This window comes from Squalius cephalus (assembly GCF_949319135.1).
Source record: "Squalius cephalus genome assembly, chromosome: 16".
Classification (NCBI taxonomy): Eukaryota; Metazoa; Chordata; class Actinopteri; order Cypriniformes; family Leuciscidae; genus Squalius; species Squalius cephalus.
In genome coordinates this window covers 6,865,405-6,880,638 of record NC_137137.1, presented here as the reverse complement: position 1 = coordinate 6,880,638, position 15,234 = coordinate 6,865,405, and the positions used below count along the sequence as shown (strand labels likewise).

The 15,234-nt window shown below is 36.4% G+C and overlaps 1 protein-coding gene across 4 annotated transcripts in view; it reads left to right on the top strand.

Annotated features, from left to right (window-relative positions):
- Window positions 1-337: 337 nt before the first annotated feature.
- rapgef1a (Rap guanine nucleotide exchange factor (GEF) 1a) overlaps window positions 338-15,234 on the top strand; it is a 28,576-nt gene continuing 13,679 nt past the window's right edge. The window contains exons 1-9 of one of the 4 annotated variants that reach the window (XM_079896853.1): window positions 338-520; window positions 5,971-6,116; window positions 6,239-6,417; window positions 6,537-6,693; window positions 6,851-6,939; window positions 7,047-7,199; window positions 11,417-11,537; window positions 13,398-13,578; window positions 13,696-14,079. In XM_079896853.1, coding sequence (XP_079752979.1) covers window positions 493-520; window positions 5,971-6,116; window positions 6,239-6,417; window positions 6,537-6,693; window positions 6,851-6,939; window positions 7,047-7,199; window positions 11,417-11,537; window positions 13,398-13,578; window positions 13,696-14,079 — 1,438 coding nt within the window. In that variant the 5' untranslated portion in view covers window positions 338-492. The remainder of the gene's footprint in view (window positions 521-5,970; window positions 6,117-6,238; window positions 6,418-6,536; window positions 6,694-6,850; window positions 6,940-7,046; window positions 7,200-11,416; window positions 11,538-13,397; window positions 13,579-13,695; window positions 14,080-15,234) is intronic. The other 3 variants (XM_079896850.1, XM_079896851.1, XM_079896852.1) reach the window with 3 other exon arrangements.

The following is a 15,234-nucleotide window of genomic DNA, read 5'->3' as shown; positions in this document are numbered from 1 at the left end:
ATAATATAATATACAAATATAACACAGCATTGTAATACAATGTAAGCAAAGTGGAAAGTTATATTATATTAATTATATTATAGGCTATTATATTCCTCAGAATTGTAATAATATTATAGTAATAGGCCTACATTTCCTCAAAATTAATATAATATAATATAATATAATATAATATAATATAATATAATATAAACTTTTCACTTTTGACTACAATGCTGCAAGCCCTCAATGATTTATTCTCTCCATATGGCGGCGACATTACTGCAGAAATCACACACTTCCACTCACCATCATCATCATCTACTGCTGGCCTGTCTGTGTGAGTGTTCGAGTGTGTGTGTGTGTGTGTGTGTGGATGGAGGAGGCAGAGCCAAACACACACACAGACCAGGACCACACCGACCGGTCTGTCTCCTTAAGATGCTGGAATAACGGCGAGAAACGAACATCTTTAGATTGTTAACCGTGACCAGCTCACTTACTGTCACCAAAATGTCTGGAAAAATAGACAGTAAGCAAGGTGAGTGTTTACATTTGTTTACATTTATTAATAATGTGTAGATGAACTTCAGTTAGCCGCGTTAGCATTAGCGTCAGACGAGGGTTCAAGGCCACTGACAGGATCAGGGCATCTTATCTTTATCTTATTTTTAATAGCCAAATACGTCATATAAATGACCTGTGTTATATATTTAGGTCATTAAATACATTTATAAAAGGATATGGTATAAATGTCTCTACGAGTTCGTCTCAGACAGCTGTATTTGGGTGTGGACGGAGCTGCTCAGCGCTGTTGTTTATTTTAGCTAGCAATCAGACTTCTCGTTTTCATATTTCATATTTCTCCTATTTGCTGTCTATTTATAAGGTGTAGTTTGTGTTATGTAGCATCGGTTATCTATGTAGAGTTTGTGTTACAGTTGTTTTTGGGTTGCTGTCTGGCATTTTCTGTCAGTTTTTTTTTTTTGGTGTGTTGTAATGGTCTGTTGTGCTCAAAATTGACTAGTCTGTATATTTAAGTATACTGATTATTATTAAAAAGAAAAATCTGAACTTTTAACAGACGACATTTCTCATTTATGTTGTATAAAATCTCCTATAGTTTATATGAGCTTGTGGCAAATGACAGTCTGATAGATAGACAGACAGACAGACAGTTTAGGCTATATATTCACACAGCTAGAAAGAAAGCGATATTCCCTCTGGCTATTATATTCTGTCCTGTTAACTTGAGTATTTTTACTCTTTGTGTGTGTGTGTGTGTGTGTGTGTGTGTGTGTGTGTGTGTGTGTGTGTGTGTGTGTGTGTGACTGTTTTGATGAATATGTCTAAGTTACGCAGACAGGTAACAACCACTGTCACTTCCTTTCGCAGAAGTTTTAGAGAAGTCATTTACTATGGCAGTTCAATAATATTCAATAGATATTTTTGAATATCTTGTTATATACATGTGATTCACAATATGCACTGAGATATATTGAAATAAATACATAATTCCATTGCATCAACGCTCTCATATTTTATGCATTTATATGTGGTTTTTGCATGATATTTATGTGTTTGTTTTTTTGTGCATGTGGAATAATTGTAATTTACTCTTATGGGCTGTATCAATTGTCACTTCCTTAATAACTTGGTTTGGAAAGATTTTAATCACTTTATTCATGTTAGGCTTGTTAGATTAGATAGTGACGCATAAACTGTTCTATTAAACGCAAGTTTAATATTTTACCCTGTTGTATTCAGTGACTGAATGTTTTTATGAATAAGGCAATATATGTTATCTAGCCTGTGAGGTTGCCAGCATTGTCACTTCCTTTCTGTGAGGGTTCAGAGAAATTTGAATCACTTGTGGGTAAGTGGTGCTCTTCTTGTCAGAAGTTCAGTTGTTCATCTCTAAATGGCCCACTAATGTACACTCTGGTTTGCGTAGGAGGATGTTAGCCAATGTCTTCTGGTTTCAGACATAGGCCTATCTCTTGAACTGTACTTGTTTTAGCTGCATTAGGCTATTTTGTTTCAGTAAGAATCAGAAACTGAAAGGGGAAGTTTCTTTGCTCCTTTCAAGTTTATCAGGTCACGCTGACAATATTTTCATCTTCATCTTTCTTTGTTTTTTTATCATTTCAATATAGATTTGTTGTGAATTGCAACTTTGCACAAATCTGTTTGATTTAGAGTGATGAGTAAGATAATATAAAACCAAAAAGAACATCCAAAATCAATGCAAAAATTGCAGTACAAATTTAACCTGTCTAAAAACAGGTTTTACTAGAAAAGTTTACTGTAATGAAGCTTTGTGCATTGATATTTCGGTAACACTTTACAATAATCATATTTAGTAACATGAACTAACAATGAGCAATACATTTGTTACAGTATAAATCTTTGTTAATGTTAGTTAATAAAAATACAGCTGTTCATTGTTTGTTCATGTTAGTTCACAGTACATTAACTAATGTTAACAAATAGCCTACAACCTTTGATTTTAATAACGTATTAGTAAATGTTGAAATTAGGGCTGGGCGATATATCGCATGACATTGTTATGCGCATCTCGTCAGTAAAGCCGGTTCCTTGATTAGTAGTAAATCGCCATCACCTGCTTTCAGATGGAGCGGCATTTACAACTCAGAGCCGTAGTTCACTGACAAGCTGAGCCATATCGCATTAATTATCACAGGCAATATGTCTGCGATATTAAAGGTCCCGTATTATGCCCCTTTTTACAAGATGTAAAATAAGTCTCTAATGTCCCCAGAGTGTGTATGTGAAGTTTCAGCTCAAAATACCCAACAGATAATTTTTTACAACATGTTTAAATTGTCATTTTTTGGGTCTCAGAAAAACGCGCTGTTTTATTGTGTGCCCTTTAAATGCAAATGAGCTGCTGCTGGACGACACAGGGGGCGGAGCTTCATGAGCTCGCGTTCAGTCTCTCAGGACAATTTCATCTCACGGAATGATGATAATATCAGAAACTCTCAGTAACAGTGTTCATTTCGAGTCGGACAATAATGCCTACAGAGTCAGAGTGCTGTATAGAGATGAAACAGGTATAGTTTAGTAGTTTAATTACGGTTATTATAACGTATTTGTCATCTGCTTGTATGTATCCATTATATATTAATAGCCTACAAGTCTGCTGTCTGAATGATGATCAAACATATACTGATGAGTTTAATAAAGTTCATTGTACATCACACAAAAGATGAAGCGTCAGTTTTACTTCAGAAAATCACCGTAAGAGCTGAGTAAATACAGTAAGTTATTAGAAGTGCGCAAGTACATAAACGAATTTCGGTAGAGTTGAGGGAGCATTCCTGTGGGCGGAGGTTAGTCAAAAAACGGTTCTAGTAACATCATTAAAGAAGGAAGTAGAGGGATGTAGTCCAAACGAGCCGTTCGATGTAGTCGACTTCTGTTAAATAAAATATCTCGCTTGGCATTGAACTTTGAGCTTTATAATTTTACAGATATTATTTATGCTCTAACAGCAACATTACACACTAACTAAAGTTTGAAACATGGGATCACGAAGAACGGGACCTTTAATGCGATATGGCTCAGCTTGTCATTAATAAATGCTGAATTGTATTGTTCATTCTTAGTTCATGTTAACTAAGGTAGTTAACTAATGAACTATGTTGTAAAGTGTTACGGATATTTCAAACGCAGCCTCTGTGTTTATAGTGGAAACTTCAGGTTAAGATGTGGCCAGAGTTTGAGGACGATTCTTTCTGCGTAAAAGAAAAAAAGGTTGTGGTCGACTACTTTGTCTGTTTCAGAAGAGGATATGCAGAAAAAGAGGATATGAATTAGTAGATGGCCCTTTTCACTACGTGAGGATGAAGAAGCAGATGGAAAGATCACATCCTCTAAAGGCTTAACCTTATTGGTTTGCTGTGTTGTTATTAGCAGAGCACCGCATTTTCTTAGACAGTCATTCCGTAAGTTGGTTCTCATGTTACTGTGAGATGAGACAGATAAGACTAACATCCTTCTGGGTAATTCCAGTCCTGCACAATTTTAAACACATTAATTATCTTTCAGTTACCGTATCAGATTCTTTTCCTGCTGTTATCTCTTTTTGTTTTTGGCTGATAGAGGTCAGATTGGCAGTAACAAATTTAATTTTTAATTTACAATCTTTTTATTTAAGGAAAACAGTCCTAAAATATTTTTGATGACTAACCCAGTTCCACATTTTTGATTGTTTAAGGAATGAGAATGTCCTTTTCGCTCAAGCCAGCTGCATTGACTAGTAACTAGTACATTGTTGAGATGTAGGCTACTAAACTAAAGCCTATTGGCTAATTGTTAAAGGGTTAGTTCACCCAAAAAATTTAATTCTGTCTTTAATTACTCACCATCATGTCGTTACAAACCCGTAAGACTTTTGTTAGTCTTTGGAACACAAATTAAGATCTTTTCCTCCATTGACAGCAACGCAACTACCAATTTGACGCTTAAAAAAGTTCATAAAGACATTGTAAAACGATAAGAATTGAGAGACTCGATTGCTTTTTATGATGAAAATTGAACAGATTTAATTTGGGCTTTTATTCACATTTAAACATTGATCAACTCACACATCAGTTGTGGTAAACAGAAGCTCAAGCATGTTCGCTTGATGTGCGAGAACCAGTGAGGTTCATTCAAGAATGAGGTTTGTTCTCGCGTGTCAAGCAGGTTTGGTTGAGCTTCTGTTTATGTTCGCTGATCAATGTTTAAATGTGAATAAAAGACTAATTTAAATCTGTTCATCATATGGCGATCTAATCTCTTCAGAAATTTTGGACTAAACTGCTCAGTACATATGGATTAGTTTTACGATCTCTTTATAAACTTTTTGAAGTGTCAGTTCTGTAGCTGTCAATGGAGGGACATAAAGATTTCTCTTAGATTTCATCAAAAAAGATCTTCCGTAGATGAACAAAAGTCTGATGGGTTTGGAATGACATGAAGGTGAGTAATTGATGACAGAGTTTTCATTTTTGGGTGAACTATCCCTTTAAAAGTGGCAAACTGTTTGATCCTGACTTTTCAATTGAAAGAAAAGCTTCTATTTTTGAAATGTGGTTGTCTTCTTTATGCCTCCTAAATACTTGGGAGCTAATCTACTCTACTTTCAAAGCTAGTCTCCACATGAGTCGAACATCCTGACTAAACTCCATTAAACTCACTTGTCGGACTCTTTCTGGCTTTGATAAAAAATAATCTGTGTCATATGGTTTGAAACTTCACAGAGCGCCCTCGCAAACCCCGAGTGCTTTATTCCTCTAATGTGTGTGAGGATAAATTGCCCCTAAATGGCTTTGTGCCCTGCACAATAGTGTCATCACCAGAATTCGTTCCAGAGCGACGCGCTCCAAGAGAGCGGTAAGACCCACTGTGACAAATTCAGTTTGTAGTCAAAGAGGATTTCACTGTACACAAAACCCAAAAGTCTCCTCTCGCATGAATTCGCAAGGTACAGAACATGGTTAATGTCTCATAGTGTATTGAACCTGAAAGCTACTAAAACTATTAAAAATAGTTTTTGTTAACTGAAATAAAGCTAAAATAAAATATAAATTGGCAACTAAATAAAATAAGACTAGTTGAAGTACCTAAATTACTAAAACTAAACCTGAAATAAAAATAAATTAAAGCTAATTAGATTTTTTTTTTAACTAATAAAAATGAAAAAAGCACATAACAGAATGACTAAAACTTAATTCAAAATATTAATATAATATAATGTAATATTATATAATTATATTCTATAATATTATAACATAATACTATAATAACACTGCTTTTGTCTGGGAGACATCGTGAGCGTGAAATGTCACTTTATATTATGATAAAGGTGTGAAACAATAGCTATATATTTATTACATTTTTACAAAAAAAATGGTTTATATTTTAATAACCATGAGGAAATGCACTAATTTTCCTCATAATAATGGTTTTGTTTTCCTTCAGAATCCCAGCGTTCCCACTTGACATCCTTTACAATGAAACTAAAGGACAAATTCCATTCTCCCAAAATCAAGAGGACGCCATCAAACAAAAAGTCCAAACCACCACCAGAGCAACCGGTGAAGTCCCCAGAAAAGACTGTGACCAAGGTACGAAGTAAAGTTACTATCGTCATAGTGTATTTCTGGATGTTCACTATATAAACAAAGCTTTTTTTCGGACAGCAAATAAGCACATTGATGGTTTTGTCGACATTCATTTCCATATTTAGAGTCTGAGTCGATTAGAGGAGCATGAGAAAGAAGTGGTTAGCGCCTTGCGATATTTCAAGACTATTATCGACAAGATGGTGGTGGACAAGAAGGTCTTGGAAATGCTTCCTGGTTCTGCTAGCAAAGTTTTGGAGGCCATCATGAGCTTGGTACAATTTGATGGCAAGACACTGAGCAGGTAAAAATGGTTTAAGCATCTTGAGAGGAATAGTTTATTGTTCATCTTTAAAAAGACATGCTTTTTCTACAGTCATACATATTAATATTTATTTGACTTCCCCCTCTGTCCGTCTGCAGTTCAAGAGTGTCCTCCTGTCTCAGTCGACTCTATCAAAGTCTTGCAAACCTCATTCGCTGGTCGGACCAAGTGATGCTGGAAGGGGTGAATTTGGAAGATAAAGAAATAGTTGCAACTGTCACCACTGTGATCAAAGCAGTGTTGGATGGTGTGAAGGTATTAATGCTCAATAGAACTCTGTCAGGGCTTGTTTTGCAGTCTGTTGACATCTCCATCTATTCTCCACCCATATTCCAGCTGTATTTAGCCATGGGTTTTGTTCTTAGTTGATAGTATTGTGTGTAAAGATGACTTTGCCTGTGGTTTCCTGTAGGAGCTGGTTAAAGTCGCCATTGAGAAGCAGGAACACCCCTCCCCTACGACACCCGTCAAAACCCTGCCTCCTGTCACTAGTCCAAAGCGGTAAATGAAGAGCTTTTTGTGAAAGAACATGCCTTGTGAAATTCTTTGAAAGTGAGGTGGCTGATGTTGAATTATGTCATTCGTTTTTTACCACATTATTATGGCAGTGTTCCAGAGCCTCCCATCACTGAGTCGAAGGAAACCGTCTTGAATGAGACCCCTACCCCAGCCGAGGCCACAGAGACCCCAAATGATGTCCCTGATGAGGAGATGGCCCCTCCTAAACCCCCTCTACCTGGACTCAAAGTGCCTGAACATTGGTATGAAAGCTTTGTTTAGTCAAACCTTAATCTTTGTGGCCTGAGAAATGCGTTCAGCTTTGTGTCTGGCACTATCCACAAATATGGTTAATTTTATAAGAAATAAAGATACAATTCTTGTGTTTTCAGTTGTGCTGTTAAAAGCATTGAATATGTTATTATTATTAATATCATTATTACCACTGATATATATATATATATTTGTCATTATATATATATATATATATATGGGTCAAAACACAATACGGGTCTTGGCTTGTTGGTAAAATGAACAATTAATCAGTATCACAGACAGAACACCAATACTGTCTGCAAGTTAAACTTTTTTTGATTTTGAAGAATTGTCATATAAATTCTTAAAAAATAAAAAAGTTGAACTTGCAGATAGTATTGGTGTTCTGTCTGTGATACTGTCAATGATAATTGTATTCAATCATTGGTTTATGACATCCAACCAACATTCTGCCCTAAACTAGCTGGCTTCTACTAAACTTACTGAGCAAAATCTGAAACCTTGTTACACATTTTGTTTTAAATTTATAATAAAAATATTTGGTTTTTTATGTTTAAAATAGAAATAGAAATTAAATTAAAATATATTTTTTGTTTTTGCATTTAACACTAGAATATTATAACATCACACATCTGGGTTTTGAACGGAGTTCCCATATTTTAGGATTGAAAAATTGCTAACCCTGTTGAAAATGAATAGAAAATACAACAGAAAAGGTCAGGCCCTATTGTGTGCTCTATCATAGAGCTAAAGTTTCATGGATTGAAACAAACATTGAAATAAGTGTGATTATATGAAAGGTGGTACTGCACAAGGTGAGCAGTTTATAAGAGGAAATGTGAAATGGGCTGTGTTATCATAACGTGCCATCTTATCTGGATTACATGCTGTAAACATCTAGATACCACAGGTGATGTGGCTTGCAACAACATTTCGTGTATGTTTTAAGCGCTGGGTTTAGCTACAGATGATTGCACAGACCCATCACGGTTTGCGGGAAGCCTGAAAGAAAAGGTGTGAAAGAGAGATATAAATAGTGCTATTTCTTGAGAATTCAGGTCTTTGTAGGGTGCAGCATTGAAGCCTCGGCTTCCTCTAGCAGAGAGTCATTGACATATGGGCTGTTTTCTGAGAAATGATCTTAACAGTGTCAGCTCTCCTCTGTCGACTGAAAGAGACAAGAAAGAGAGGGTGCTAGAAGGGATATTCTGATACCAAGTCTAGACAGTAGAGGATTAAGTTGTGCTGCTGGCAATAAAGAGAGTTCGCTTTGTACTCTGAATTATTTGCTGGCATTTCCATCTTTATGGCGGGTTTCCAGCCTTCCAACAAGTCTGTGTCTCCGATAGATGAGCTTTTTGTTGGAGATGCCAAGTTTAGCCTACCAACTGGTCTGTTCACTGAGCAGCCTGGTGTTTTTTGTCTGTAATTTAAAGTCAGCTTGGTATTTAAAAGGGTTAATTCACACAGAATTGAAAATTCTGTCATCATGACATTTACTCCGTTTCAAACCTTTATTACCTTCTCTCTGCTGTGGTACAAAAGCAAATGTTTAGCAGAATGTTCATACTTTTTTCCCCCATAAAATTTTAATTGTTAAAGGGTTAGTTACCTCTTTCAAGCCCCAGAAAGGTAGTAAAGACATTAAAGTAGAGCCGCACGATTCTGGCTAAAATGAGAATCACGATTTTTTTGCTTGGAATAAAGATCACAATTCTGAAAAGCTTTATTATTTTAAAGATCTACAAATCCTGAACATTAGGTTACCAAACAAGATAGAAACAAAATAACACATAATACTCTTGCTTCAGTCAAATTTAAATAAATGCAGTAAACAAAAAGAATGTAATATTTAAATAAATAAAAAAATGACAATTAAACATTGACAACATTCAAAGGTATTATGCCAGGCTAGACCTATTAAAGATTCTTAGCAAGAAACACTAGCCTATCAACATTTTTGGGTATGGAGTTGCGTTGAATAGCGTTGTTTTTATAGACGTTTGTTTCGTCTGGCCGCTGGTGCTTGTTTTTAACCATCTCATACTGTAGCCTAGTTTAAGATACGTTTTTACTTGAGATAAGTTTTATAATAACTTTGCTTTTCATTTATTACTTAAAGCTCACTTGAAGTTTTTCGATAGTGACTACATTAAAAACTACTAGCCTAACTTTTTATGATCATTTTTATCAAGCTTGTATGTTTAAGTTCAGTAATTTCACTTAAATGGCAATGAAAATTACCTATTAATTGTCATTTAAGTGAAATTACTGAACTTAAATATACAAGCTTGATAAAAATGATCATTCTAGAAGAAAATGTCAGATGGCGCTTAGAGGCTTTTGCATCTGAACTCTTCATATATATAATATTAGGTGTGTGCTGTCACTTTAAGACCGACTGCATGGACCGAAAAAACTGGCAAATATCAGTTTCTTTCTCAGCTGTTCACATATGACATAAACGAGAGAATACTTGTTGAGGCGGTCATTTAGACCGGTATTTTGACAATTTTGTGTTTATGTGTCCTTTCAAGGGCAAGGAAACGTGAAAGAGGAATCAATTCTGCATTCGAGGGCTGTCTGACACGCGCCTCTCTCTGTCTAAATTGGCAAGACAATACACGTCCAAATTATAAACTTTCACTCTTTCACTCTTGTTTAACCAATACTGATGATTAAATTTAGCAGTTAATCTGCGAATCACATGCATGCCGAACCGAATCTAGTGTGATCCGTTCCACCCCTAGCGCGTTATCTCGTTGAATATCATTGGCAGAATCGTAGAAATGGAGGATTAAGATCGCATGGGGGGTTGAATCGAGATCGCGATCTTTTAACGATTAATCGTGCAGCTCTACATTAAAGTAATCCATGTGACTCTGGATTACTTTTATGATGTCTTTACTACCTTTCTGGGCCTTGAAAGTGGTAGTTGCATAGGCTGCCAATGGAGGAAAGCGCTCAGATTTCATTTAAAATATCTTCATTTGTGTTCAGAAGATAAACGAAATTCTTACTGGTTTGGAACGACATGAGGGTGAGTAATTAATGACATAATTTTCATTTATGGCTGAACTTACCCTTTAATAATAAGACAGCAAAGAAAATGGCTACTCTCTGCTATAGTTTGTTCACTTGAATAATTAATGGGAAATCTAGATGCAATGTTTACTTCATTGAGAAATACCATGTCATCAGTTTAATTTGATAATATTTGTATTAATGTTTAATAACAACTTTAATAACTTATATGAAGAAAATTGTGTTCACTAGCATATTAGTAGCTATTGAATACTACTGTGATATTGAAATTGGTATTGACTACTGGAATTTTGATATTATGTAGACAAATATTAAATGCTGTAGAAGTTTTGTTCATTGTTAGTTTATTTTTTACTAATGTAGATAACTAATATTAACAAATGAAACCTTATTCTTTCATGACTGCAAGCAACGTCTCTGATGAAGTTGTTCATGCATAGTTCAACAACCTGATTAATAATGAAATTCACTATTGTGTGTTTTCAGTTTTCGTTGCAGCCCTAATATCCCAGAAGCACAGTTAGCTCACTGAAATGGCATGTAGATGCTTTCATGGCCAACAGTCACTCGGCTCCCAGCCGAGGTGTCTCATCCCTTTACCAGCAGCCCTGTGTTCGTTTACATCAGTCAAACTGTTAAAATAAATGACCATGTTAGGACTACAACAGATCCTTGAGGTGTTTTATAGTTTCCTTTCATAGCGAGAATGTTATTTAATCCCCTTTCAAGCCTCTCGTCTGGTGAAACAATTTAATACTTTAATAAAATCTGTCTGACCTGGCATGTTAAGACTGGTTAATCAGCAGATAATCGCTATTTGTAAATGTCAGCCAGACATGCTCTACATTCACTATGAGTCAGTTCTTCTGCTAGTTGCTCTTCTGTATGACATCACTGTTAGCAGCTGTTTTGGGGCGACAGAGCAACTAACCAGACTGACTGAATGGCTGATTTATAAATTTGTGGTTTGTGGTTCCAGAGCTGGATTCCACTGTCGCTTTGCAAAAATGTTCCTGGTTGCTTGGGATTGGTTGCAGACTTTCTTAGCCCAGAATGTGTCTGTAGGTTTCTTGATTGACAGCTTATATGAGACTTTTCAGTATGAATATAGTTAATCTGTTTGACACTAGCATTGGCTAAACAACCTCTCCCTTTGCAGTCCACCGGCTCTCCCCCCAAAGAAGCGGCAGTCGGCACCGTCTCCCACGAGGATTGCTGTGGTTGCGCCAATGAGTCGTACCACAAGTGGATCAAGTCTTCCTATTGGTATCTTTCGACAGGTGAGATTTTGGTGTTCCCTTGGTGCTCTAACCCAGTGTTTCCCAACCTTTTTTCAGTCAAGGCACCCTTTGAAAATTTTAAAAAATGTGTGGCACCCTACACTAGTGTTGTCACGATACTACTTTGAAACTATACCTTGAAATGTATCAATTTTCAATACCACAGGGAAGAACTGCTGTATAGGCCTACTGTCATATATATATTTTTAATATTATCAAATTTTTTTGTCCATCCATTTAAAGTCTAGGAAATCATTAATTTCTTCTGAAGAGATCACTTCACATGATGACATATTTAATTAAGGCTTTTATTCATACATAAACATTGCTCAATTACCATTGCAAATCTCACCTAAATATTTGCTCACTCAGTGTATTTGTGTTTTTATATTAGGATAATTTTGTTATAATTGCACAAGATAGCTTGTTTTTAATATATTTTCACAGTTAATCTCCAAATTAATGTAGAAACAACATAAAGACAGTATATTTCAAATAATTGTTTAATGGCATCTTTTTGTGAATGAAGTGTTATTTGATTCTGATGCCACTGCTGCACATGTGGATCCCACACGTGTCCCATTTTCTCACAACTCTTAACGTTCATTTAAGTCTTTATTTTACTAATTTAAGACTGCTCTCATGAGGATACTCAAAGCGAAAGAGAAGTTGATTCTGGCACGCATCATTCTGTGCGTTGTGTGTGTCAGCATCACAGACAGCACATTCTCTTCTGTATTTTCTCGCTTACATGGTTTAAAAGCATTTGCATAAAGAAGAACGTGATTATATAATGTAATGCTCGCCAAAGGATGACAGAAAAAAACCGGATGCTGCTTTAATTGCGTTAAATATTTTTAACGCGTTAAAATGAAAAACATTAATCGCACGCGTTACCGTTGACAGCAGCACGGACATAACCGATGTGTTTATGTGAATACGCGGCAAGACAGACATTGTGACAATGTTTTCTTGTGTATTTGACCGTAAGCGCAACAATGAAAAATAGGCAGCTTTATGTGGACGCACTGGGAATGAGGCACGGGAATAAAATCACGCGCAAGCGCAACCTCCGCAATTCAACGCCGAAAACTTATGATTTGCTTATGACTTATTCTAAATTTGTGCGCATTGTTTGAGATCCGAGATTGATGGTAAAAAAAATTGATGATTGATGCCGCGGCACCCCGGTTGGGAAACGCTGCTCTATCCTACTTATGAACCTCAAATGAAAGTGTCACAAATTTGTTCTTTAGTAACCAGAATTAATCTGAAGTTTTGTGCAATGAAAGATCACTCAGTTGTCAGTAGCTAGGACAACTTTTAAAGGAATAGTTCACCAAAAAAATGAAAATTCTGTCATTTACTCATCCTAATGCCATCCGTGGAGCACAAAAAAAATGTCAAAGGACTTTTCAACTATTTTGCCAATCATTGGGGTCTAAAACAACATTGCACTTAGCTGATTTTTATTGTATGGATAAAAATAAATACAAAAAATCAATAGTTTATCAATAATTATCCACCAACATTCTGTTGGATGACTTCCTACCCAAAAATGAAAATGTGTCATTTACTTGCCCTAATAATCTGTAAAACAAATAAGATAGTTTGAAGAATGCTTTTAAACTATTTTGTTCACTTGGCTCTAAAACAACATTGGACTCCAATAACTTTAATTTTATGGATAAAAAAGGCACTGAAACAATTCAAAATATCTTCTTTTTTGTTGTATGGAAATAAAAAAAGTCATGCAGGTTTGGAAACATCATGAGGGTGATTAAATAAATGAATATTCAGTCGGGAATATTTAATGTTTGACTGTATCTTGAGGTTAACTATTCTTATTTTCACCTAAAGGAATATGAGGCAGATGCCTTACAAAGGCGTTTTTCAGGAGGTAGTCACTCCTATGGAGGGGAATCACCACGACTGTCCCCATGTGGCAGCATCGGCATATTGAGCAGGTCAGATGAACAGCTGTCCTCTTTGGAGCAGGACAGTGGTCAGTGCTCTCGAAACACCAGCTGTGAGACTCTAGGTGAGTGTTTAAATCATGATTGGGAAAGCTACTTTGAAACAGTAGCCTGTCAGGCTCCACACCTCGAGTGGTTTAAATGTACTGATGGAGTTTTATCTTGTCCCCTTGCTTACTTAGACACAGCAGAGAGCTACGACCCTGACTATGACTTCTTGCATCAGGACCTGTCTAGCATTGACCAGATCCCTCCTGCACACACAGGGGGTTGCCTGAGCCCGCTCCCCGAGTCTCACCACGAATCATCCTCCTCCCCTGTTCAGTTTCAGTCGATACCACCCGCTCTCCCGAAGAAGGAACGGCGACCCCCTCAGCCTCAGGTGGAACGACTGTACTCTCAATATGACAATGTTCCAGATGAGGACGTCCAAACCCCACCCTTCCCCCTCTTCGCTTCGATGCCACCCTCGAACCCTGGAGAATTCATGGGAAGCTTCGGCCCCGCTGAGAACACACAGATCCCTCAGAGCCCTCCACCCCTGCCGGAGAAGAAGAGTCGGCATAGTGAGTATGAGGAATTCAGATGTGCTGTTGGGAGGGTAGCAAATCACTGGGTTGTGGAACCGCTCTAACATGTAGCGCAGATGCGTCTGGTATTTAGGTCCTTTACCAATCACATCCCCTTCTCTTTGCTTCCTGACAATTCTCTAGATTGTCCGGTCCAAATCAAAGGCAAAAACAGCTAAATGTTAGCAGAAATGTTCTTAATTGTAGCAAAAAGGTTGCATAAATTGTGAACCTCATTTAAAATATGTATAAACTAATCTGGCACATAAAATAGTTTTAATTTGATTGAAGTGGAAAACAAATTTCTGAAGGTGCTGGAAATGTTTTAAAGGAAACCTAAAAATGAACCTAAATTCCCTTCAGTGAAAATTTTAATAATAATAAATAAAAAAAAACAGAACAATTTGTCAAAGCGCTTTTTCATATGGAAGCTTGTCTCCGCCACTGAATAAAAAATAAAAAGCTAATTGCGTCTTTTTTTACGCAATTTCGAGTTTATATCTCACAATTCTGATTATTTTCTCGCAATTGCTATTTATAAAGTCAGAATTGTGTGATTTAAAATTCGCAATTATCTTTTGTAGTATTTTATTCCAAGTAGTATGAAAATTTCAAAGTCGAGATAGATCTTTTCTTCTGTGTTGTGATGTACATCCAAGTGAAGTGGATTATTGTAAAAAAAACAAAAACAAAGTCCTATCTATCAGTTGTTGATTGGATGGAGGCGGATATGAATGCAAGCTGGCAGTCAGTTGTAAGAAGGGGGCGGGGTTTATGGACAAATTGATTGAAGTCTAGCATACATCAGCAAAAAGAGATTTTTAGGTAAAGAAACTGAAAAGATGAACCATATGCACAGTTGAATCAATCACATTAAGATTAGTTACATGGATTTAGAAAATAGCGTGATTTTTCTTTTCATGCCGACTTTAAAACAACATTTTCAAGTACTACGACCAAACAAGTAGTTTAAGCCCTGGCTTTTCTGTTTTTCTTCAAACTAAGCCGTTTTTCACAGGTCACTAATTCCTTGTGTAATGTGTGCAATGTATGCAATGTATGACGCAGTATGGCAAAGCCAGTTTTTCACTCGTTTTTCTCTGTAAAGCCCCTCAGTGTTGGGTTGGGGTTGGGAAACTGTGATGTCACCTT